Source organism: Oncorhynchus mykiss, chromosome 11 (assembly GCF_013265735.2).
Source record: "Oncorhynchus mykiss isolate Arlee chromosome 11, USDA_OmykA_1.1, whole genome shotgun sequence".
Classification (NCBI taxonomy): Eukaryota; Metazoa; Chordata; class Actinopteri; order Salmoniformes; family Salmonidae; genus Oncorhynchus; species Oncorhynchus mykiss.
In genome coordinates, this window is record NC_048575.1 from 72,671,910 (window position 1) to 72,696,081 (window position 24,172).

At 47.2% G+C, this 24,172-nt stretch overlaps 1 protein-coding gene across 1 annotated transcript in view; it reads right to left on the bottom strand.

Moving 5' to 3' along the window:
* LOC110536362 (protein Niban 2) overlaps window positions 1–24,172 on the bottom strand; it is a 53,746-nt gene that overhangs the window by 21,251 nt on the left and 8,323 nt on the right. The window contains exons 2-5 of the mRNA XM_021622109.2: window positions 12,719–12,849; window positions 11,235–11,363; window positions 10,896–11,001; window positions 10,081–10,248 (exon numbers count right to left, since the gene is read on the bottom strand). Of these exons, the coding sequence (XP_021477784.2) occupies window positions 10,081–10,248; window positions 10,896–11,001; window positions 11,235–11,363; window positions 12,719–12,849 (534 nt within the window). The remainder of the gene's footprint in view (window positions 1–10,080; window positions 10,249–10,895; window positions 11,002–11,234; window positions 11,364–12,718; window positions 12,850–24,172) is intronic.

The window sequence follows — 24,172 nt, forward strand, 5'->3', positions numbered from 1 at the left end:
TCCATTCCTAGTTTGTTGCACTTTGCCCAGAAAGAGAAGTGTATGTAGACCAAGGGTCACAGTCTTAATCTGGACAGCGGAGTAGGCGGCTATTCCTTAAAAGGAAACAGTCTAATACAGTGAGATTGCAGAGTGACCACACACACAGAACAGGCCACTGCAGAGTGACCACACACACACAGAACAGGTCACCCTCTAGTGGCAGCAGGGAGTAGCCTTGCTTTTAGTTATCAGAGCATTGCCATGGCAACCCAGGGAGAATCCACAGTAACCATTTTAAAGGAAGTAAGAACTTTTGTCTTCCCTAAAAATCGCCCAATCATTTCCGAATACTGAAGTAGCTACACCCCATAATGGCTTAATGATTGTGAAACAGCTTCTGTCACCAGGCCATCAGACTGTTGAAGAGCCATGCCTAGCCGGCTACTTGCCCGGTACACTGCACCTTGAAACTAATTACCCATGTACCGTATGTAGTCTGAAGGCTGGTCACCTCATTCTGTTTATATACAGTTAACTCACTGTGTATATACTGCAAATTTGGAACATATTCAAACGTCCTGACTTTTTCCACATTTTGTAATGTTATAGCCTTATTCTAAAATGTATTGACCCCCCCTCCCATCAAATCTACACACACCACCCTATGACAAAGCAAAAACCGGTATTGATTTTTTAGCTAAAAATAAATACCTTATTTACATAAGTATTCAGAACCTTGGCTACAGGTTCACCTTCCAACAGGACAACGACCCTAAGCACACAGCCAAGACAACGCAGGAGTGGCTTCAGGACAAGTCTCTAAATGTCCTTGAGTGGCCCAGCCAGAGCCCGGACTTCAACCCAATCAAACATCTCTGGAGACACCTGAAAATAGCTGTGCATCAACCTGACAGAGCTTGAGAGCATCTGCAGAGAAGAATGGGAGAAACTCCCCAAATACAGATGTGCCAAGCTTGTAGCATCATACCCAAGAAGACCCGAGGCTGTAATCGCTGCCAAAAAGGTGCTTCAACAAAGTACTGAGTAAAGGTCTGAATACTTATGTAAATGTGATATGTTTACTTTTAATACATTTGCAAACACTTCTAAAAAAAAAACATTTTTTGGGGGGTGTTGTGTGTAGATTGGGGGGGGGGGGGGGACACAATTTCATCCATTTTAGAACAAGGCTGCAATGTAACAAACTGTGTTAAAGTCAAAGGGTCTGAATTCACATAGTAACATAAGCATTTTGCTGCACATGTCATAACACCTGCAAATCTGTGTAGACAACAAATAAACTGATTTGACATTTGTTTGGCAAGGTACTGTTTCCTTTCCACCATCAAGTCAGTTATGGTGAAAGCTTCTCTTGAGGCAGAATCACACCACCTGCTCCCCCTAATGGATAGAGTTCAATCACACCACCTGCTCCCCCTAATGGATAGAGTTCAATCACACCACCTGCTCCCCCTAATGGATAGAGTTCAATCACACCACCTGCTCCCCCTAATGGATAGAGTTCAATCACACCACCTGCTCCCCCTAATGGATAGAGTTCAATCACACCACCTGCTCCCCCTAATGGATAGAGTTCAATCACACCACCTGCTCCCCCTAATGGATAGAGTTCAATCACACCACCTGCTCCCCCTAATGGATAGAGTTCAATCACACCACCTGCTCAGATTATCTCCACCTCTGCTGAAAGCGTCAAAATGAAGTAATAATGAACGCATCCAGCTGTGTTTGGAATCAAGATTTAGAATGGCATGCACAGGCTCTCCAGCCAAACAACTCAACAGGAGGCCACTAAAGAGCTACCCTGTGTTGTGATAAAAATGGGAGAATTTAGAAATGAACTCAATGAGATTCTGTGTAAATGCTGTGTGTGTGGACTCCAGCTATGACAAAGGCAGGAAGTGAATGTGTGCAGGGCAGGGTAGGGTAGGGCTGTGTGAGAGGCCTGTGAGTGTTATGAGGGGGGAGGGGGGTGTAGATAATCTACCAGAGCACATTGCTACAGGCAGGAAGTGCACAGGCCCAGACCCCCCCCCCCCTTCCCTCTGAGTGAGTGAGTGAGATTAAGGGTGGGGCCAGGCCATTTATTTTGGAACTGCCTCAGGAGAAATTGGAGGGATTTATTAGAGGGCCCCCAAAAAAGCTAAACCAAACAAAGTCTAGCCTGTGCTGAAATCCCAGTACTGTCTATTAATGGATGTGTGTGTATACATGGTCATCTGCCAACCATATGCAAGTTCTGTCAATAAAAAGTGATTACAATTTTTGTCAAACACATTTTTTGTGCGAATTGACGACACTAGATGACTAAATAGACCCAGGAAAAAAACGAATGTTTTTTCTCCAATTTCAGTTGACAAAAATGAGACTATACAAAATTGTGTGTGACTAAAATCGGACTAATAAGTGGACTGGACAAGAGTTTAAGGAAATTGAGGGCTTTTCAGTGATAAGCAAATATTAGCAACACATATGGGCAGCGCAAGCGATGTGTTGAAAACCAATGATGTGTACAGTCTTGGCCAAAAGTTGAGAATGACACATTTATTAGCACAAAGTCTGCTGCATCAGTTTGAATTATGGCAATTTGCATATACTCCAGAATGTTATGAAGAGTGATCAGATTAATTGCAATTAATTGCAAAGTCCCTCTTTGCCATGCAAATTAATTGAATCCACAAAAACACATTTCCACTGCATTTCAGCCCTGCCACAAAAGGACCAGCTGACATGTCAGTGATTTTCTCGATAACACAGGTGTGAGTGTTGACGAGGACAAGGCTAGAGAACACTCTGTCCTGCTGATTGAGTTCGAATAACAGACGAAGCTAAAAAGGAGGGTGGTACTTGGAATCATTGTTCTTCCTCTGTCAACAATGGTTACCTGCAAGGAAACACGTGCAGTCATCATTGCTTTGCACAGAAAGGGCTTCACAGGCAAGGATATTGCTGCCAGTAAGATTCCACCTAAATCAACCATTTATCAGATCATCAAGAACTTCAAGGAGAGCAGTTCAATTGTTGTGAAGAAGGCTTCAGGGTGCCCAAGAAAGTCCAGCAAGCGCCAGGACCGTCTCCTAAAGTTGATTCAGCTGAGGGATCGGGGCACCACCAGTACAGCGCTTGCTCAGGAATGGCAGCAGGCAGGTGTGAGTGCATCTGCACGCATAGTGAGGCAAAGACTTTTGGAGGATGGCCTGGTGTCAAGAAGGGCAGCAAAGAAGCCACTTCTCTCCAGGAAAAACATCAGGGACAGACTGATAATTCTGCAAAAGGTACAGGGATTGGACTGCTGAGGACTGGGGTCAAGTCATTTTCTCTGATGAATCCCCTTTCCGGTTGTTTGGGGCATCTGGAAAAAAGCTTGTCCGGAGTAGACAAGGTGAGCGCTACCATCTGTCCTGTGTCATGCCAACAGTAAAGCATCCTGAGACCATTCATGTGTGGGGTTGCTTCTCAGCCAAGAGAGTGGGCTCTCTCACAATTTTGCCTAAGAACACAGCCATGAATAAAGAATGGTACCAACACATCCTCCGAGAGCAACTTCTCCCAACCATCCAGGAACAGTTTGGTGACGAACAATGCCTTTTCCAGCATGATGGAGCACCTTGCCATTAGGCAAAAGTGATAACCACGTGGCTTGGGGAACAAAACATCGATATTTTGGGTCCATGGCCAGGAAACTCCCCAGACCTTAATCCCATTGAGAACTTGTGGTCAATCCTCAAGAGGCTGGTGGACAAACAAAACCCCATAAATTCTGACAAACTCCAAGCATTGATTATGCAAGAATGGCTGCCATCAGTCAGGATGTGGCCCAGAAGTTAAATGACAGCATGCCAGGGCGGATTGCAGAGGTCTTAAAAAGAAGGGTCAACACTGCAAATATTGACTCTTTGAATCAACTTTATGTAATTGTCAATAAAAGCCTTTGACACTTATGAAATGCTTGTAATTATAATTCTGTATTCCATAGTAACACCTGACAAAAATATCTAAAAGACACTGAGGCAGCAGACTGTGTGAAAATTAAGTGTCTCAACTTTTGGCCACGACTGTATACAGCGTCTTCGGATAGTATTCAGACCCCTGGAATTTTTCCACATTTTCTTACGTTACAGCCTTATTCTAAAATGTTTTATTTCATTTTAAATACCATACTCAGCAACCTACACATAATGACAAAGCAAATTCTTGTTAATTTTTGCAAAATCATAAAAAATAAAAAACAGAATACCTTGACATAAGTTTTCAAACCCTTTGCTATGAGGCTTGAAATTGAGCTCAGGTTTCCATTGATCATCCTTGAGATGTTTCTACAACTTGGAGTCCACCTGTGGTAAATTAAACTTATTGGACATGATTTGGAAAGGCCAGATACAAGGTCCCGTGGTTGACACACCACCCTATGACAAATCAAAAACCGGTATAGATATTTTTGCATAAAAAAATGCCTTATTTACATAAGTATTCAGAACCTTGGCTACAGGTTCACCTTCCAACAGGACAACGACCCTAAGCACACAGCCAAGACAACGCAGGAGTGGCTTCAGGACAAGTCTCTGAATGTCCTTGAGTGGCCCAGTCAGAGCCCGATCAAACATCTCTGGAGAGACCTGAAAATAGCTGTGCAGAGACGCTCCCCATCTAACGTGACAGAGCTTGAGGCTCTGCAGAGAAGAACGGGAAAGAACTCCCCAAATACAGGTGTGCCAAGCTTGTAGCATCATACCCAAGAAGAATAGATGCTGTCATCGCTGCCAGAAGGTGCTTTAACAAAGTACTGAGTAAAGGGTCTGAATAGTTATGTAAACATGATCAGTTTTTTAAATTTGTAATAAATGTACAAATATTTCCACAAAACTATTTTTGCTTTATTATTATGGGGTATTGTGTGTAGATTGATGAGGAGAAAAAACTATTTTATAAATTTTTGAATAAGGCTGTAACGTAACAAAATGTGGAAAAAGTCAAGGGGTCTGAATACTATCCGAAGGCACTGTAAACCATGATGACTGACAGGGGGCATTGTATTGAAACCCCCGCACAGCCATCTTGGCACTCCTCCATTGTAAGATTTGGAATCTATAGAAACGTATTTATTAATGTTAATGTATTAACATTCGTTTGACACATTTATTCTGTGACAGACATACTTTAAAATTATATTTTGTGAACTGAACCTCAAAAATAATTATTTCTTAAAGTCTTTTTTTTTGCTGCTAATGTTAGTCTCCATTACAACAAACACAAACAATTTTGTCCTTTAAACATCGACTTGAAATACTGTAGAATGTCCTTCATTCCAATGGAGGACTGGTCCTACTGGGGAGTACCAATACAGCCGACCGGTGGCTTTGAGTTCATGTGGACCCAGTGACTCAGACGTGAGCACCTGGATCAGGACTGGAGCACTGGGACTCAGACTTTAGCCATAGGGTCTTGCAACTCGAGCACAGGGGACTTGGGGCTCTAGGTTTAGTGACTTGACTACATCACCGGGCGAAAGTCAATAGCTCCAGTTCTACTTTGGACATCATTGTGACTGCAGTGTCTGATAACAATGCCGTCGCTGCAACACATACTTTTATACATGTCATATTTCTGCTATTATGAAGAGAATAGGAAAAACATTTTGGTAGGACAAGGCTATATATATATATATATATATATATATATATGTTAGTGCACATGGAAGTAAGTGATTTGTTTACTATAGGTTACTGAGGCAATACAAATGTGATGTGACTCAAATTAAAGGGTATTTGGTTGACTAAAATGGCTCACTTTGTAACTAGACCAAGTCATTATTCAAATTACAACGTGACTATGACTTAATATTTTAGACAAAATGACAGTAGACAAAATAATAAAAAGTGCCAAAATTAACACTGCTACACACACTACCCAAGCCTGGGTCACAGCTGGGGCATGTTAGCTATGTCCTTATCAGGAGCTGGTCAGGCTGTGTCTTTTCAGACTGATTTTAAAACAGATTTTAAAATAGAGGGACCAGCTTCAGAGCAGACACGTGTACGTACCGGTCTTTCGGATTCAAATAAGCTTTATTAGCATGAATGACAAATCCCCTGCTGTTAAAGCGAAGTGATAACTGGCTCCATGAACACTTGGTGTGCATCCCAAATGGAAGCCTATTCACTATATAGTGTACTACTTTTGACCAGGGACTACTTTGGTACTATATAGGAAATAGGGTGCCATTTGGCAATGGTCCTGAAACCTCTCATCGGGGACCCCCAGGCGTTTCACATGTTTGTTGTATCTAATATGATTCCCCTCGTCAAGGACTTGACGATAAGTTGAAATCAGGTGTGCTAGCTCAGGAATAGTTGAAATGCATGGAACGGCTTGGGGTTCCCGACGAGAGGTTTGAGAACCCCTGACATGGGATGTGCATGCTACAGACTGGTTCCATAACATTGTGGTCACCTCTTTATGATGGTGGATCAGACTGGAGCTTCTACAAATTGTATACATTTAGTAATATGCTGTGTATAGGCTGGTCTGTGCATTGGGTCATAAGGCAATTCAAAATAAAATAGTTTAACCTTTATTTAACTAGGCAAGTCAGTAAAGAACTAATTCTTATTTACAATGACAGCCTAGGAACAGTGGGTTAACTGCCTTGTTCAGGGGCAGAAAGACAGATTTATACCTTGTCAGCTCAAGGATGATTCGATCCAGCAACTTTTACTGGATACTGGCCCAATGCTCTAACCACTAGGCTACCGTTATAAGGAGTAGAGGTGAAAAACTACCGGTAATTTACCAAAGTTACCAGAATCTTCAGTAATTTTGGAAAATGTATCATAACTTTGATCATTTATACTTGAATAACTTCAAAAATGTGTCCATATGTCCAGGAGTTTAGTACAAAGACCATATAGTTCCAGAAAATAGCATTATAAAAAAAACATCATTTCTCATTTCCTCTGCAACTCTTCCAACCATTTACTTTTTTTCCAAAACTGCTACCAGTTTGACACAAAATATTTTTTGTGTAAGTGTTTAAAAAAAATGTAAGGATATTTCATGCTGAAAGCCTCATATTAAAAAAAACAAATAGTATGCACTAAGTGGGTTTATATTTAGGATCATGTTTTACAGATGTCGTTACATGTTTAATTCTAAAATCTATTTTATAATCTATTTTACCAGAGGGCCAGGATCATTACAGACACCTGTTAGAACCTGAAGTACCCAAAAGGGCCACTAGATGTTTTGTGATGGATTACACAAAATCCTTGAAAGATACAAAACTCTGGTAGTTCTCAGGTAAACTTCAAACATTTCTAGTAATATACCCTCCTTTTGCAACCCTAATAAAGAGATCACAGTACTTGAAGTGCTAATCCTTAAAACGACTGAAACATAAATGGATAGTCAAACCCTAAACCAGGGTTTCCCCAAACTTGGTCCTCAGGACCCCAAGGGGTACACTATATGGGTGTTTGCTATAGCACTACACAGCTTACTCAAAATAATAAAAACACCTAACCATCAAGCTTTGATCATTTGAATCAGCTGTGTAGTAACAGGGCTCCCGAGTGGTGCAGAGGTCTAAGGCACTGCATCTCAGTGCATCTACAGTCCCTGGTACGAATCCAGGCTGTATCACATCCGTCCGGGATTGGAAGTCCCATAGGGCGGCGCACAATTGGCCCAGCGTTGTCCAGGTTTGGCTGGGGTAGTATGTCATTGTAAATAAGAACTTGTGCTTAACCGACTTGCCTAGTTAATTAAAAAGGTTAAATAACAATTACACAAAACGAGCACAGGGATGGATTGCCTGACTAAGCACTCCTGGTCCACAATCTGATGGTTTAATTAGAGTCATTTTGTGACTTAATTGAGTCATCTACTGTTGTATAGTAGACATGCTAAGTACTGCTGACAGTATCTGAGAGTTAGAGGACAGTTTGTTTTCTGACAAAAGAAGAAAGTGTCTGTAGGGAATTTAGCATGAGCTGGCCACATGTTTTATGTTGAGAGGGAGAGGGCATGAAGGAAGACCCCCGGGGCTTACCGTAGGCCCGTTGTTTAGACGAATGGAACAAGCTCTAACTTAATAGAGAAAATCTGGTAAAGGAATCTTTGAGCAGGCAAGAGGCAGCTGTCATTCTTGGGATTCTCTACAGACATGACTGTTTTTCTAATCCGATTTATTCCTCAATGAAAGATAATTCTGTTGGCCACGTAGAGGCTAAAGAGAATGGAGTGAGTACAGTACAGCTCTTTTTTCTTAGTTCAGGGAGCATAGATCTCGTCCCAAAACACTGTCCTCACATTCACCCTGCTAAAAATAAATAAATAAACCTCCAAAAGTATTCCTGGTCTACTCATAATACATGTATATAAAAACATGACACTGCAATTCAAGTAAAACATTGGTCTGCACACAATAACCAAACACAGGCCCTGTGCAGACAGATACAGCAGATTTAATTTCCTTCCTGTCAATGATGAAACTGTTGGACCCAAGTTAACATGACACCAGTTCTAAAACATATTGAATCATGTGTATGGCATACAGCGTGGCAGGTAGCTACTCCCTCTCAGAGACTGTCTTCCCTGTCGCTATGGGGACATAGTCTATCCCAGAATCCAAAACAGACTGGGACACATGCTATTCCAATGCAACATTCACCCGAGTTTCTGTCTGCTTGGACATTATAACTAACTGGATGTTACTACAGATGTCAATGCTCAAGTGCTGTGGCTGCTTATGATACTGTAGATCAGGGGTGTCAAACTCTTTCTATGGAGGGCCTAGTGTCTGCTGGTTTTTGTTTTTTCCTTTCAATTAAGACCCAGACAACCAGGTGAGGAGAGTCCCTTACTAACCAGTGACCTTAATTCAACAATGAAGTACAAGGGAGGAGCGTAAACCCACAGACACGCAATGGAATGAGTTTGACACATGCTGTAGAGGAAATGAAGCCAAAACCATAGAACTATGTATAAACTATGTAGCTATACGTCAGTCTCTGCCAGCATAGTTGCTGTGCAGCTCTACAGAGCCAACATGGGTGGCCTAATTCAAAACACTATCAGTAAGTCCCTAGGAGGATTGTTAAGTCATTTCCCCATTTGATCATAATGTACTGGATTGTAAACCTACTAGGCTTTTATATTGAGACAGACCTGTATGGAGACAGGTGACACTTCTATCACTGTTGATCAATCTACATTTCTGCAGAGAGGCTGTTGCATGAGGAACATGATGGGACACATCAAGAGACAGTGAGGATGGTGGGAGGACAACAGTCTGGGTTTGGCTAGGTGGTGGTCAGTTGGAAGCCATAATTCCTGGGTTCAGACATAATCACTTCATCAGCAGTCAGTTCAGTGTATACTTCACTGCTACACTCCACTCCCCTGCTCAAATCTCTCTCCCTGTTTGAGTTATATCTAGTCTGAAATTAGTGGGCAATGCTATTTGAAATCTTTCAAATACTTGAGCCAGTGTTTCACCTATATTCATTAAGCAGTGGTGGCCCACCGCTGCAATAAATAAATACAATATTTGAATAAGTTTCTGTCAAGGCGCACTTAAATGATTAGTCGTTGGCTCAATGACTGGAAGTCTATGGGAACAGCTAACTTAATCATTATGCTACCGCTAGTAGCAATGCACTACTGTTAATGGGGCTCTAAATCATCAACTTTGCTATACATATCAAAACTCTTGAGGTCATTGATTCTAGACAAGTGTGCTCTTGCCTTCATGTATTACTCAATAACTGCCTCACCATAACACCTCGGGACCAAGGCTGGGAACCAATTAATCTAGACACGTCAGTCACTCACTGTGTTTGAACACTGCAATTAAGTTCCTTCGAGCATGCCGCAGAACCTTCAAGCATGCCGCAGAACCTTCAAGCATGCCGCAGAACCTTCAAGCATGCCGCAGAACCTTCAAGCATGCCGCAGAACCATAAAAATGGACACTTGTGTTTCAACATGCGCACAACCACAGAATGAATGACAGGATGATCTCGACGGGTAATACAGTGTGTCTGGGATTGAATGTGTTGGTTTGACAGGGATACGCACCATCATTGGCATGTCTTACACAGTCCTGAAAGACTGCATGCCACTTCTGCTGTTCTTTCTCCGTCACCACACAGAAGTAGTAGTGGCGGGCGTACGGGTGCCACAGGATCAGGGGGAACTGGGTGGCACACTTCAGGAAGGGAGAGTTACCCACTTTAGCCTTTACACCTGAAACACACCATCACAATAACCTTCATGCAACAAGTACATTTACATGTAACCGGAATGTTGATATGGTGAAATGGTGTTAACAATGCTTCACAATAAACCAAATATTCAGACAATAATTGACAGTCTATACAACACTGCATCAAACAGTCCTGCACCAGCCAGGAAGTGATCCTTTCTGCACATGTTGTGAACCATCCAGTAGCACAAAAACAGCCCTTCGGAAACAGGAACATGCCCACATTACATAAAATAACAGCGAGCCGTTCATAAGTGCAATACCAGGTCTCCGTTCCTCTTTAAAATGATGACATATGGCATTTATGGGAGGAGTCTTAACCTATGTAGGTTGGCATTTATGGTCCTGAATCTTAACCTGGAGGCAGCTCTGCAGTGTTCACTAGCTAGCACAGCCACGAAGTCTGATGTTAACCCTAACCACACTGCTAACCCTAATGCCTAATTCTAAATGAAGACCAAAAAGCTAATGTTTGTTTTCATGACAGGCAATTTTGACTTATCAGCTGGCCCATCTGTCAGAAATCGCTCAGTTTTGGTGCCAGGGCAAGATTCATGACAGTAAAAGTTAACCTGCATAACATGTGCCCCACCCCCTTCGCTGGTTCTCAGTCCTAACATGTTCTCACCAGGCAGGCTGTTGTTGAGCAGCTCCAGGTACTGATCCATTGAAGTCAGCACTTTGTACCCAGCACAGTTGATGTTCCCCTTGGGGTGAAGCCCTCTCTCGTGAGACTGACGGGGAACACAAGGACAAGGCAGATGTAACGCTCTATTGCATCTTTATCCCCAAAAGTTAAACTTGTTGACAATATGACATTTATGAGAATGAGCCTTGCAGATATAACACACATCTAGAACTCCATGTACATTACAGGGATTGACACATTTTATTAGCCAATTCACTAATACTGACAAATGCACCATCATAATGGGGGGGGGGGCATTTGAATTAAATCTTTCCTTACCGCTTTGTTGTCATAGTAGTTGATAGTGTAGGAGTCAGGAACGAAGATGAAGTGGTTTCTCCATTTATTATTCTCCTCCAGAAACTGGAACAGAGCTCCAGAGAAGATGGATCTATTCTCCAGAGGAACCTGAATGGGCCGGGCAGGAGAATCTGTAAAAACCTTCTGATGACTGGCATTTAGGGACATCACCTCTTTGGTGGACTGGTCCATCTTCATGGACCAAGGACTGGCCTACTATTTAAAGCCTTGGAGTTCCTCTTGAAACATCAGGTATACTTACTACATTGCCATGTGGTACTACTGTCTGTGATGTCTCAAATGTAGTCTAGACACAGTAGTGTTGAGTAATTTATCCAATCATTTGCCCATCAAGACACTATTGTTGTTCTCAGGAAAACAGCCGACATTCCTCAAAAACCTCACTGACAATAAAACTGCAATCTCTTACACAGCCTCATGTAGTTAGCATTGTCAGTGCAGCTGTAACACCAGACAGAATGTAGCTAACTGTTTCTCTTTACGAGTGTGTTACGGGCCTTTAAAAACAGGGCAACAGGCTTAACACTGGACCCTCAGGAGAAGCCTAATAAAATTGTTATACTAGGGGCTCGATTCAAACCATAGCGCTTATGTTCAGCATTAATGCGCTTACAGACTGGCTGCGGAAAGCATCAAAGGTTCTGGGAGTAGGGCGGCAGCTGGAAAAGTCTTGAACATTCCCTACGCATGGTTGACCAACTTTTTTACTACAACATTCGAGCTGACAACCCGGGACCGCTGGTCACGACACACGGTAGGCAAATATTATTGCGGTTCAATTGCCGTTTACAGTGGCCCATGTGCAAATCGCCTTTATAGAGCGGTTGAAATGTAAAGGTCATGTCTAATTGAGCCAAAATGACATTGTTTACTGTGAATGCAGTCTCTGCTAAGGCGGGAACATTGCCTTTAAAAATGTCAATCGTGCTACAAAGCAGATCTTCAGCGCTACGGATTTAAATCGAGCCCTAGGGTCCTCTGCAGTGACCTCACTCTCCCTAAAGTCAAATGTGGCAGTGGCTCAAGAAGTCACAAGTTAGATTGTTGCTCCCTCCATTCGTAGCACGGTTGACTTGATACCTCAGGGACAGTGGCATCACACCAGGGTAACTTGTACTTCACATCTGTTACACAGAGATGGAAATATCTCAATGCTCCTTGAATGATTCTCTCTGTAGCCTAGCACAGAACTCTAAACTACTGTTTACTCCTCTGGCTTAAGTGGGAGTGGCAAGGACTTCTCATGCTGTAGCTACTATTATATCTGAACACACTTCAATCTTCAGAACAAACTGATATTGATATAGCGAGGCGAGTTTCTTGAGTTTCAACATAGTGTGGGCAAAGTGTTCCAAATGTCAGAACTTCAGGTGTTATTCTGTCACCTTATCAGGGCAGAAACAGAGTAGAGGACAAGAGGAGTGGAGGAGAAAGTGAATTACCTTGCGGTGCAGTAGCTGTGGCTGGGGCCCACCTCCTCCCTCGATGTCAAAGCGGACCTTGTTGAAAAGGGCCACTGCATACTGTTGCTCATACAGACGGCTAAACTCTCCAATCACCTCGCCTGTCCTGGCTGCGGGAGGAAGGAAGGACAAGGCTATATTAGGGGACATGAAACACTCAGTGTTGGAAGATACGGAGTCATGTCAGCTCTATTCATAACATTTCTACACTTCTATCGGAAAGATCTGTAATGCTACATCCCCGAACAGACCTGAGGTGTTGCAAATCAAACGTTGTATGACGACATTCCCTGTCAATAGTGATGTATTTGTAAGTGTATTCTTCATTCACGTGTTAAGTAACCATCTGAATGCAAAGGGTCACCTTTTGCCGGTTACCTCGATCACTATTTACTACGCTTAGCACAGTGTAAAGAAATAATTACCACATTTCACGTGGTCCTTTGTGTCCTTTATCAGAATGTCCACACGGCAGTGTTTGCATTACAGAGTTAGCCTTCAGTTCAGCATTTCAATATTTTACCAAATGGAGTTGGCATGGCAACAAACCTGGCACACCATCAACCCGTTTGTGAAACTGAAAAGGCCCGACTTCAAAGTTACACCCCTGGACCTTCAACAAACTAGTTTAGCACTCTGTTAGTGTGACTACGGGCCATTCTGGTTTAGACAAGGCTTACTTAGGTTTCTGGTGTTAACTTGGTCTCTTTATGTCTGTCTACCTCAGAGAGAACGGAATAAAGATACTCTGTTTGGTTTTTACCATCCCCTTTATTTAGAGAGAGTGGTGCTGTGAATGTAGCGTAGGGAGGAATGGTCTGCTGGCAGGGTAGAGGGAGACTGTAAACGTAGCGTAGGGAGGAATGGTCTGCTGGCAGGGTAGAGGGAGACTGTAAACGTAGCATAGGGAGGAATGGCCTGCTGGCAGGGTAGAGGGAGACTGTAAACGTAGCGTAGGGAGGAATGGTCTGCTGGCAGGGTAGAGGGAGACTGTAAACGTAGCGTAGGGAGGAATGGTCTGCTGGCAGGGTAGAGGGAGACTGTAAACGTAGCGTAGGGAGGAATGGTCTGCTGGCAGGGTAGAGGGAGACTGTAAACGTAGCGTAGGGAGGAATGGTCTGCTGGCAGGGTAGAGGGAGACTGTAAACGTAGCGTAGGGAGGAATGGTCTGCTGGCAGGGTAGAGGGAGACTGTAAACGTAGCGTAGGGAGGAATGGTCTGCTGGCAGGGTAGAGGGAGACTAAACGTAGCGTAGGGAGGAATGGCCTGCTGGCAGGGTAGAGGGAGACTAAACGTAGCGTAGGGAGGAATGGCCTGCTGGCAGGGTAGAGGGAGACTGTATGTAGCGTAGGGAGGAATGGTCTGCTGGCAGGGTAGAGGGACACTGTAAATGTAGCGTAGGGAGGAATGGTCTGCTGGCAGGGTAGAGGGAGACTGTAAACGTAGCGTAGGGAGGAATGGCCTGCTGGCAGGGTAGAGGGAGACTGTAAACGTAGCGTAGGGAGGAATGGTCTGCTGGCAGGGTAGAGGGAGACTGTAAACGTAGCGTAGGGAGGAATGGTCTGCTGGCAGGGTAGAGGGAGACTGTAAACGTAGCGTAGGGAGGAGTGGTCTGCTGGCAGGGTAGAGGGAGACTGTAAACGTAGCGTAGGGAGGAATGGTCTGCTGGCAGGGTAGAGGGAGACTGTAAACGTAGCGTAGGGAGGAATGGTCTGCTGGCAGGGTAGAGGGAGACTGTAAACGTAGCGTAGGGAGGAATGGTCTGCTGGCAGGGTAGAGGGAGACTGTAAACGTAGCGTAGGGAGGAATGGCCTGCTGGCAGGGTAGAGGGAGACTGTAAACGTAGCGTAGGGAGGAATGGTCTGCTGGCAGGGTAGAGGGAGACTAAACGTAGCGTAGGGAGGAATGGCCTGCTGGCAGGGTAGAGGGAGACTGTAAACGTAGCGTAGGGAGGAATGGTCTGCTGGCAGGGTAGAGGGAGACTAAACGTAGCGTAGGGAGGAATGGCCTGCTGGCAGGGTAGAGGGAGACTGTAAACGTAGCGTAGGGAGGAATGGTCTGCTGGGAGGGTAGAGGGAGACTGTAAATGTAGCGTAGGGAGGAATGGTCTGCTGGCAGGGTAGAGGGAGACTGTAAACGTAGCGTAGGGAGGAATGGTCTGCTGGCAGGGTAGAGGGAGACTGTAAACGTAGCGTAGGGAGGAATGGTCTGCTGGCAGGGTAGAGGGAGACTGTAAACGTAGCGTAGGGAGGAATGGTCTGCTGGCAGGGTAGAGGGAGACTGTAAACGTAGCGTAGGGAGGAGTGGTCTGCTGGCAGGGTAGAGGGAGACTGTAAACGTAGCGTAGGGAGGAATGGTCTGCTGGCAGGGTAGAGGGAGACTGTAAACGTAGCGTAGGGAGGAATGGTCTGCTGGCAGGGTAGAGGGAGACTGTAAACGTAGCGTAGGGAGGAATGGTCTGCTGGCAGGGTAGAGGGAGACTGTAAACGTAGCGTAGGGAGGAATGGCCTGCTGGCAGGGTAGAGGGAGACTGTAAACGTAGCGTAGGGAGGAATGGTCTGCTGGCAGGGTAGAGGGAGACTAAACGTAGCGTAGGGAGGAATGGCCTGCTGGCAGGGTAGAGGGAGACTGTAAACGTAGCGTAGGGAGGAATGGTCTGCTGGCAGGGTAGAGGGAGACTGTAAATGTAGCGTAGGGAGGAATGGTCTGCTGGCAGGGTAGAGGGAGACTGTAAACGTAGCGTAGGGAGGAATGGCCTGCTGGCAGGGCAGAGGGAGACTGTAAACGTAACGTAGCGTAGGGAGGAATGGTCTGCTGGCAGGGCAGAGGGAGACTGTAAACGTAACGTAGCATAGGGAGGAATGTTCTGCTGGCAGGGTAGAGGGAGACTAAACGTAGCGTAGGGAGGAATGGCCTGCTGGCAGGGTAGAGGGAGACTGTAAACGTAGCGTAGGGAGGAATGGCCTGCTGGCAGGGTAGAGGGAGACTGTAAACGTAGCGTAGGGAGGAATGGCCTGCTGGCAGGGTAGAGGGAGACTGTAAACGTAGCGTAGGGAGGAATGGTCTGCTGGCAGGGTAGAGGGAGACTGTAAACGTAGCGTAGGGAGGAATGGTCTGCTGGCAGGGTAGAGGGAGACTGTAAACGTAGCGTAGGGAGGAATGGCCTGCTGGCAGGGTAGAGGGAGACTGTAAACGTAGCGTAGGGAGGAATGGTCTGCTGGCAGGGTAGAGGGAGACTGTAAACGTAGCATAGGGAGGAATGGTCTGCTGGCAGGGTAGAGGGAGACTGTAAACGTAGCGTAGGGAGGAATGGTCTGCTGGCAGGGTAGAGGGAGACTGTAAACGTAGCGTAGGGAGGAGTGGTCTGCTGGCAGGGTAGAGGGAGACTGTAAACGTAGCGTAGGGAGGAATGGTCTGCTGGCAGGGTAGAGGGAGACTGTAAACGTAGCGTAGGGAGGAATGGTCTGCTGGCAGGGTAGAGGGAGACTGTAAACGTAGCGTAGGGAGGAATGGTCTGCTGGCAGGGTAGAGGGAGACTAAACGTAGCGTAGGGAGGAATGGCCTGCTGGCAGGGTAGAGGGAGACTGTAAACGTAGCGTAGGGAGGAATGGTCTGCTGGCAGGGTAGAGGGAGACTAAACGTAGCGTAGGGAGGAATGGCCTGCTGGCAGGGTAGAGGGAGACTGTAAACGTAGCGTAGGGAGGAATGGTCTGCTGGCAGGGTAGAGGGAGACTAAACGTAGCGTAGGGAGGAATGGCCTGCTGGCAGGGTAGAGGGAGACTGTAAACGTAGCGTAGGGAGGAATGGTCTGCTGGCAGGGTAGAGGGAGACTGTAAATGTAGCGTAGGGAGGAATGGTCTGCTGGCAGGGTAGAGGGAGACTGTAAACGTAGCGTAGGGAGGAATGGTCTGCTGGCAGGGTAGAGGGAGACTGTAAACGTAGCGTAGGGAGGAATGGTCTGCTGGCAGGGTAGAGGGAGACTGTAAACGTAGCGTAGGGAGGAATGGCTTGCTGGCAGGGTAGAGGGAGACTGTAAACGTAGCGTAGGGAGGAATGGTCTGCTGGCAGGGTAGAGGCAGACTGTAAACGTAGCGTAGGGAGGAATGGCCTGCTGGCAGGGTAGAGGGAGACTGTAAACGTAGCGTAGGGAGGAATGGTCTGCTGGCAGGGTAGAGGGAGACTGTAAACGTAGCATAGGGAGGAATGGTCTGCTGGCAGGGTAGAGGGAGACTGTAAACGTAGCGTAGGGAGGAATGGTCTGCTGGCAGGGTAGAGGGAGACTGTAAACGTAGCGTAGGGAGGAATGGTCTGCTGGCAGGGTAGAGGGAGACTGTAAACGTAGCGTAGGGAGGAATGGTCTGCTGGCAGGGTAGAGGGAGACTAAACGTAGCGTAGGGAGGAATGGCCTGCTGGCAGGGTAGAGGGAGACTGTAAACGTAGCGTAGGGAGGAATGGTCTGCTGGCAGGGTAGAGGGAGACTAAACGTAGCGTAGGGAGGAATGGCCTGCTGGCAGGGTAGAGGGAGACTGTAAACGTAGCGTAGGGAGGAATGGTCTGCTGGCAGGGTAGAGGGAGACTAAACGTAGCGTAGGGAGGAATGGCCTGCTGGCAGGGTAGAGGGAGACTGTAAACGTAGCGTAGGGAGGAATGGTCTGCTGGCAGGGTAGAGGGAGACTGTAAATGTAGCGTAGGGAGGAATGGTCTGCTGGCAGGGTAGAGGGAGACTGTAAACGTAGCGTAGGGAGGAATGGTCTGCTGGCAGGGTAGAGGGAGACTGTAAACGTAGCGTAGGGAGGAATGGTCTGCTGGCAGGGTAGAGGGAGACTGTAAACGTAGCGTAGGGAGGAATGGCTTGCTGGCAGGGTAGAGGGAGACTGTAAACGTAGCGTAGGGAGGAATGGTCTGCTGGCAGGGTAGAGGCAGACTGTAAACGTAGCGTAGGGAGGAATGGTCTGCTGGCAGGGTAGAGGGAGACTGTAAACGTAGCGTAGGGAGGAATGGTCTGCTGGCAGGGCAGAGGGAGACTGTAAACGTAACGTAGCATAGGGAGGAATGGTCTGCTGGCAGGGTAGAGGGAGACTGTAAACGTAGCGTAGGGAGGAATGGCCTGCTGGCAGGGTAGAGGGAGACTGTAAATGTAGCGTAGGGAGGAATGGTCTGCTGGCAGGGTAGAGGGAGACTGTAAACGTAGCGTAGGGAGGAATGGTCTGCTGGCAGGGTAGAGGGAGACTGTAAACGTAGCGTAGGGAGGAATGGTCTGCTGGCAGGGTAGAGGGAGACTGTAAACGTAGCGTAGGGAGGAATGGCTTGCTGGCAGGGTAGAGGGAGACTGTAAACGTAGCGTAGGGAGGAATGGTCTGCTGGCAGGGTAGAGGCAGACTGTAAACGTAGCGTAGGGAGGAATGGTCTGCTGGCAGGGTAGAGGGAGACTGTAAACGTAGCGTAGGGAGGAATGGTCTGCTGGCAGGGCAGAGGGAGACTGTAAACGTAACGTAGCATAGGGAGGAATGGTCTGCTGGCAGGGTAGAGGGAGACTGTAAACGTAGCGTAGGGAGGAATGGTCTGCTGGCAGGGTAGAGGGAGACTGTAAACGTAGCGTAGGGAGGAATGGCCTGCTGGCAGGGTAGAGGGAGACTGTAAACGTAGCGTAGGGAGGAATGGTCTGCTGGCAGGGTAGAGGGAGACTGTAAACGTAGCGTAGGGAGGAATGGTCTGCTGGCAGGGTAGAGGGAGACTGTAAACGTAGCGTAGGGAGGAATGGTCTGCTGGCAGGGTAGAGGGAGACTGTAAACGTAGCGTAGGAAGGAATGGTCTGCTGGCAGGGTAGAGGGAGACTGTAAACGTAGCGTAGGGAGGAATGGCCTGCTGGCAGGGTAGAGGGAGACTGTAAACGTAGCGTAGGGAGGAATGGCCTGCTGGCAGGGTAGAGGGAGACTGTAAACGTAGCGTAGGGAGGAATGGTCTGCTGGCAGGGTAGAGGGAGACTGTAAACGTAGCGTAGGGAGGAATGGTCTGCTGGCAGGGTAGAGGGAGACTGTAAACGTAGCGTAGGGAGGAATGGCCTGCTGGCAGGGTAGAGGGAGACTGTAAACGTAGCGTAGGGAGGAATGGTCTGCTGGCAGGGTAGAGGGAGACTGTAAACGTAGCATAGGGAGGAATGGTCTGCTGGCAGGGTAGAGGGAGACTGTAAACGTAGCGTAGGGAGGAATGGTCTGCTGGCAGGGTAGAGGGAGACTGTAAACGTAGCGTAGGGAGGAGTGGTCTGCTGGCAGGGTAGAGGGAGACTGTAAACGTAGCGTAGGGAGGAATGGTCTGCTGGCAGGGTAGAGGGAGACTGTAAACGTAGCGTAGGGAGGAATGGTCTGCTGGCAGGGTAGAGGGAGACTGTAAACGTAGCGTAGGGAGGAATGGTCTGCTGGCAGGGTAGAGGGAGACTAAACGTAGCGTAGGGAGGAATGGCCTGCTGGCAGGGTAGAGGGAGACTGTAAACGTAGCGTAGGGAGGAATGGTCTGCTGGCAGGGTAGAGGGAGACTAAACGTAGCGTAGGGAGGAATGGCCTGCTGGCAGGGTAGAGGGAGACTGTAAACGTAGCGTAGGGAGGAATGGTCTGCTGGCAGGGTAGAGGGAGACTGTAAACGTAGCGTAGGGAGGAATGGTCTGCTGGCAGGGTAGAGGGAGACTGTAAACGTAGCGTAGGGAGGAATGGCTTGCTGGCAGGGTAGAGGGAGACTGTAAACGTAGCGTAGGGAGGAATGGTCTGCTGGCAGGGTAGAGGCAGACTGTAAACGTAGCGTAGGGAGGAATGGTCTGCTGGCAGGGTAGAGGGAGACTGTAAACGTAGCGTAGGGAGGAATGGTCTGCTGGCAGGGCAGAGGGAGACTGTAAACGTAACGTAGCATAGGGAGGAATGGTCTGCTGGCAGGGTAGAGGGAGACTGTAAACGTAGCGTAGGGAGGAATGGCCTGCTGGCAGGGTAGAGGGAGACTGTAAACGTAGCGTAGGGAGGAATGGCCTGCTGGCAGGGTAGAGGGAGACTGTAAATGTAGCGTAGGGAGGAATGGTCTGCTGGCAGGGTAGAGGGAGACTGTAAACGTAGCGTAGGGAGGAATGGTCTGCTGGCAGGGTAGAGGGAGACTGTAAACGTAGCGTAGGGAGGAATGGTCTGCTGGCAGGGTAGAGGGAGACTGTAAACGTAGCGTAGGGAGGAATGGCTTGCTGGCAGGGTAGAGGGAGACTGTAAACGTAGCGTAGGGAGGAATGGTCTGCTGGCAGGGTAGAGGCAGACTGTAAACGTACCGTAGGGAGGAATGGTCTGCTGGCAGGGTAGAGGGAGACTGTAAACGTAGCGTAGGGAGGAATGGTCTGCTGGCAGGGCAGAGGGAGACTGTAAACGTAACGTAGCATAGGGAGGAATGGTCTGCTGGCAGGGTAGAGGGAGACTGTAAACGTAGCGTAGGGAGGAATGGTCTGCTGGCAGGGTAGAGGGAGACTGTAAACGTAGCGTAGGGAGGAATGGCCTGCTGGCAGGGTAGAGGGAGACTGTAAACGTAGCGTAGGGAGGAATGGTCTGCTGGCAGGGTAGAGGGAGACTGTAAACGTAGCGTAGGGAGGAATGGTCTGCTGGCAGGGTAGAGGGAGACTGTAAACGTAGCGTAGGGAGGAATGGTCTGCTGGCAGGGTAGAGGGAGACTGTAAACGTAGCGTAGGAAGGAATGGTCTGCTGGCAGGGTAGAGGGAGACTGTAAACGTAGCGTAGGGAGGAATGGTCTGCTGGCAGGGTAGAGGGAGACTGTAAACGTAGCGTAGGGAGGAATGGCCTGCTGGCAGGGTAGAGGGAGACTGTAAACGTAGCGTAGGGAGGAATGGCCTGCTGGCAGGGTAGAGGGAGACTGTAAACGTAGCGTAGGGAGGAATGGCCTGCTGGCAGGATAGAGGGAGACTGTAAACGTAGCGTAGGGAGGAATGGTCTGCTGGCAGGGTAGAGGGAGACTGTAAACGTAGCGTAGGGAGGAATGGTCTGCTGGCAGGGTAGAGGGAGACTGTAAACGTAGCGTAGGGAGGAATGGCCTGCTGGCAGGGTAGAGGGAGACTGTAAACGAAGCGTAGGGAGGAATGGTCTGCTGGCAGGGTAGAGGGAGACTGTAAACGTAGCGTAGGGAGGAATGGTCTGCTGGCAGGGTAGAGGGAGACTGTAAACGTAGCGTAGGGAGGAATGGCCTGCTGGCAGGGTAGAGGGAGACTGTAAACGAAGCGTAGCGTAGGGAAGAATGGCCTGCTGGCAGGGTAGAGGGAGACTGTAAACGTAGCGTAGGGAGGAATGGCCTGCTGGCAGGGTAGAGGAAGGGTAGAGGGAGACTGTAAACGTAACGTAGCATAGGGAGGAATGGCCTGCTGGCAAGGTAGAGGGAGACTGTAAACGTAACGTAGCGTAGGGAGGAATGGTCTGCTGGCAGGGTAGAGGGAGACTGTAAACGTAGCGTAGGGAGGAATGGTCTGCTGGCAGGGTAGAGGGAGACTGTAAACGTAGCGTAGGGAGGAATGGCCTGCTGGCAGGGTAGAGGGAGACTGTAAACGAAGCGTAGGGAGGAATGGTCTGCTGGCAGGGTAGAGGGAGACTGTAAACGTAGCGTAGGGAGGAATGGTCTGCTGGCAGGGTAGAGGGAGACTGTAAACGTAGCGTAGGGAGGAATGGCCTGCTGGCAGGGTAGAGGGAGACTGTAAACGAAGCGTAGCGTAGGGAAGAATGGCCTGCTGGCAGGGTAGAGGGAGACTGTAAACGTAGCGTAGGGAGGAATGGCCTGCTGGCAGGGTAGAGGAAGGGTAGAGGGAGACTGTAAACGTAACGTAGCATAGGGAGGAATGGCCTGCTGGCAAGGTAGAGGGAGACTGTAAACGTAACGTAGCGTAGGGAGGAATGGTCTGCTGGCAGGGTAGAGGGAGACTGTAAACGTAGCGTAGGGAGGAATGGTCTGCTGGCAGGGTAGAGGGAGACTGTAAACGTAGCGTAGGGAGGAATGGTCTGCTGGCAGGGTAGAGGGAGACTCAGGCTCAGGGGTTCACTCTCTTCCAGAGAGAGAGTCAGGAGGGATAGCTGGAACCAGGCCAGGCGTAGGGGACAGAATAGCACCTGTGTTCCAGATGGCACTATTCCCTTAATAGCGCACTACTTTTACTCTGGTCAACATAGTGCAGTATATAGGGAAGGGTGCCATTTGGGACGCAAACCACGGCTTGGGTCCTCCCATCTACTGCTCTGTGGACCAATCATATTCTAATAACACATAAACCAACCCATAACCCTTCAGGACACAGCTGCAAACCATCCTTATCTAGACTCTGTGGAGATTGGTATACTGAATAATTCTGAGTGCTTTACAAACAAGGGTGAATAGGTCAGTGATCTACAGTACATACGTCAAACTAGAATTTCAAAATATGTATTTTTCATACAGCACTTCTACAGGAAATATTCTAATGTTCGACAATTGTAATTATAACTGGAGCAGCGATCATCTTCCTCTGATCCCATCTGTTCTGCATTGCAGTTATGACATTTTTATTTTACTGGAAGAGAGTAGAGGTGGTTGGGGGAAAAAATTATGAGAGATAGCCTCGGATCAGATTAGCTTTCTAAAGACTGTAATTGAAGCCTCTGGTAAATCCATAAGGCAGTCAGTCAGTCAAAGAGTCTGGGGGGACTTGAGTCATAGGACCAAAGAAACAATCACTCAATGGATCTAATGGCTGATTTCATTTCTATAAACTGGACTAAAGAATTATGCTAAGGAACTAAGTCATGGGGAGGGATAACAGGCAGCAGATCACCAACGTGGGTTGTCCACTATTATTAACATGTAGGAGAGACAGGATAACAGGACAGTCCACCATGAGCCACTCCTCATGGCCTTGATACATAGACCTTCCATAACATCTACAACTCTTACATTCCACTTTCAGTCCATCCTCTGTGCTCCCACTGCCTCAAGAGTGGATCTAGCAGAGACGTTTAGGACAGCCATTCATAGCTGCATCACTGTTAGTGTGGTGACTCACAAACCATCCTGAACAAACATCCTGACTGACAACAGAGTACAAAACTGCCCATTGCTGCACCACTCCCAGGTAGCCCAAATCCATCCAGTCACCAGACATATGGTATCTCAAGGTCATTGTCATCTGAAAGGACCCATGAGCACCAACAAGCAAAGTTCAATCCTAGCATGTCAAATGAAAATAAAGGCAATAAAGGCATATTTAAATTTCAGGCTTTGATTTCTGGGGGGGGGTTCTTTGCATCTAGGGTGTTCTTCTAATAAGTGTGTTTTTGTCAAATGCTGTGTACATTGTTAAAGGTAGTCCTTGTGCATAGAGTTGTATGGTTTGTTTAACTTTTTTACAATGGTCTTTGATTGGCATACATTTTAAGTGAGAAAAAAAATGAAATGAGTCTCAGCGTATTTCCGTTACTATTGAATTTCCCTGAACTCAACTATCCCACAGATTCTGCAGCATCTGTGTTTGTGACAGCTATTCAGTCTCACGTAGTTCACCTCCTTTATGTAGCGAGTCTAATGCACCAACTTTCCTGCAGTAAAATTAAGTCTAAGAATAAAACAGACAAGTTACTAAATGTTGTTTAATTAAGCATTGAGTGATCTGTGAGGGTTGAATAGCCAGAGGTGGTAATATTGGACAGAAATAAGATGAAATTCTGAGGAATGTCTTGGCAGTGGTGGGCCAGCTGGCCGACTTGGAAGGAAGTGTCTGTGGAATGTAACCTTAAGAAAGCTCAGTCAGGGAGGAAAGAGTAAGTCCAGTGTCTTCATCACAGTGCCACTAACGGAACAAAACCTGGAAATGAGTTCAATGGTTAAGGTCCCATTAAAGGGTTAGCGATGTTTGAACTGTTCCTGATGAAAAGCTTAACCAGGGAGCTAGGAGAGAGAGAAGGGGCCTGGGTCTCAATGTTGGCCGAGCAAACCCTTTACTCACTGACAGTGTGACAATCAAATTCGTCGTAAGTTGGGAGTGTGGAAAATAGTCACTTTTGAGAGCTTGTGACAGGCCTGAGGACTACAAACCACAAGATATGTGTTTGTACGTCACTTGATTGAGTCACACAGACGTGCCACTCATCTCAAACACGACACAAGAATAGATATCCTGATGAAATCAGACGAACAGACAGGCAGTGTTCATCCCGACTATTATGATTGTAACAAGGTAACACAAAGAGCACTCTGTGACTTTGGCAGACTTGATAAACACTACAGAGATTCACAGTGAGGTGTAAGTGGTTGGTTTGGCAGCATGACTCAGCTGCCATACTCCCAACACTGTCCTTTGAGTTACTCTGTTGTTATGAAGTGAGGCATGATCACATGGTGACAGGAACCAATGGACCTCTTGAGCAAAGAAAAACATGTATTCAT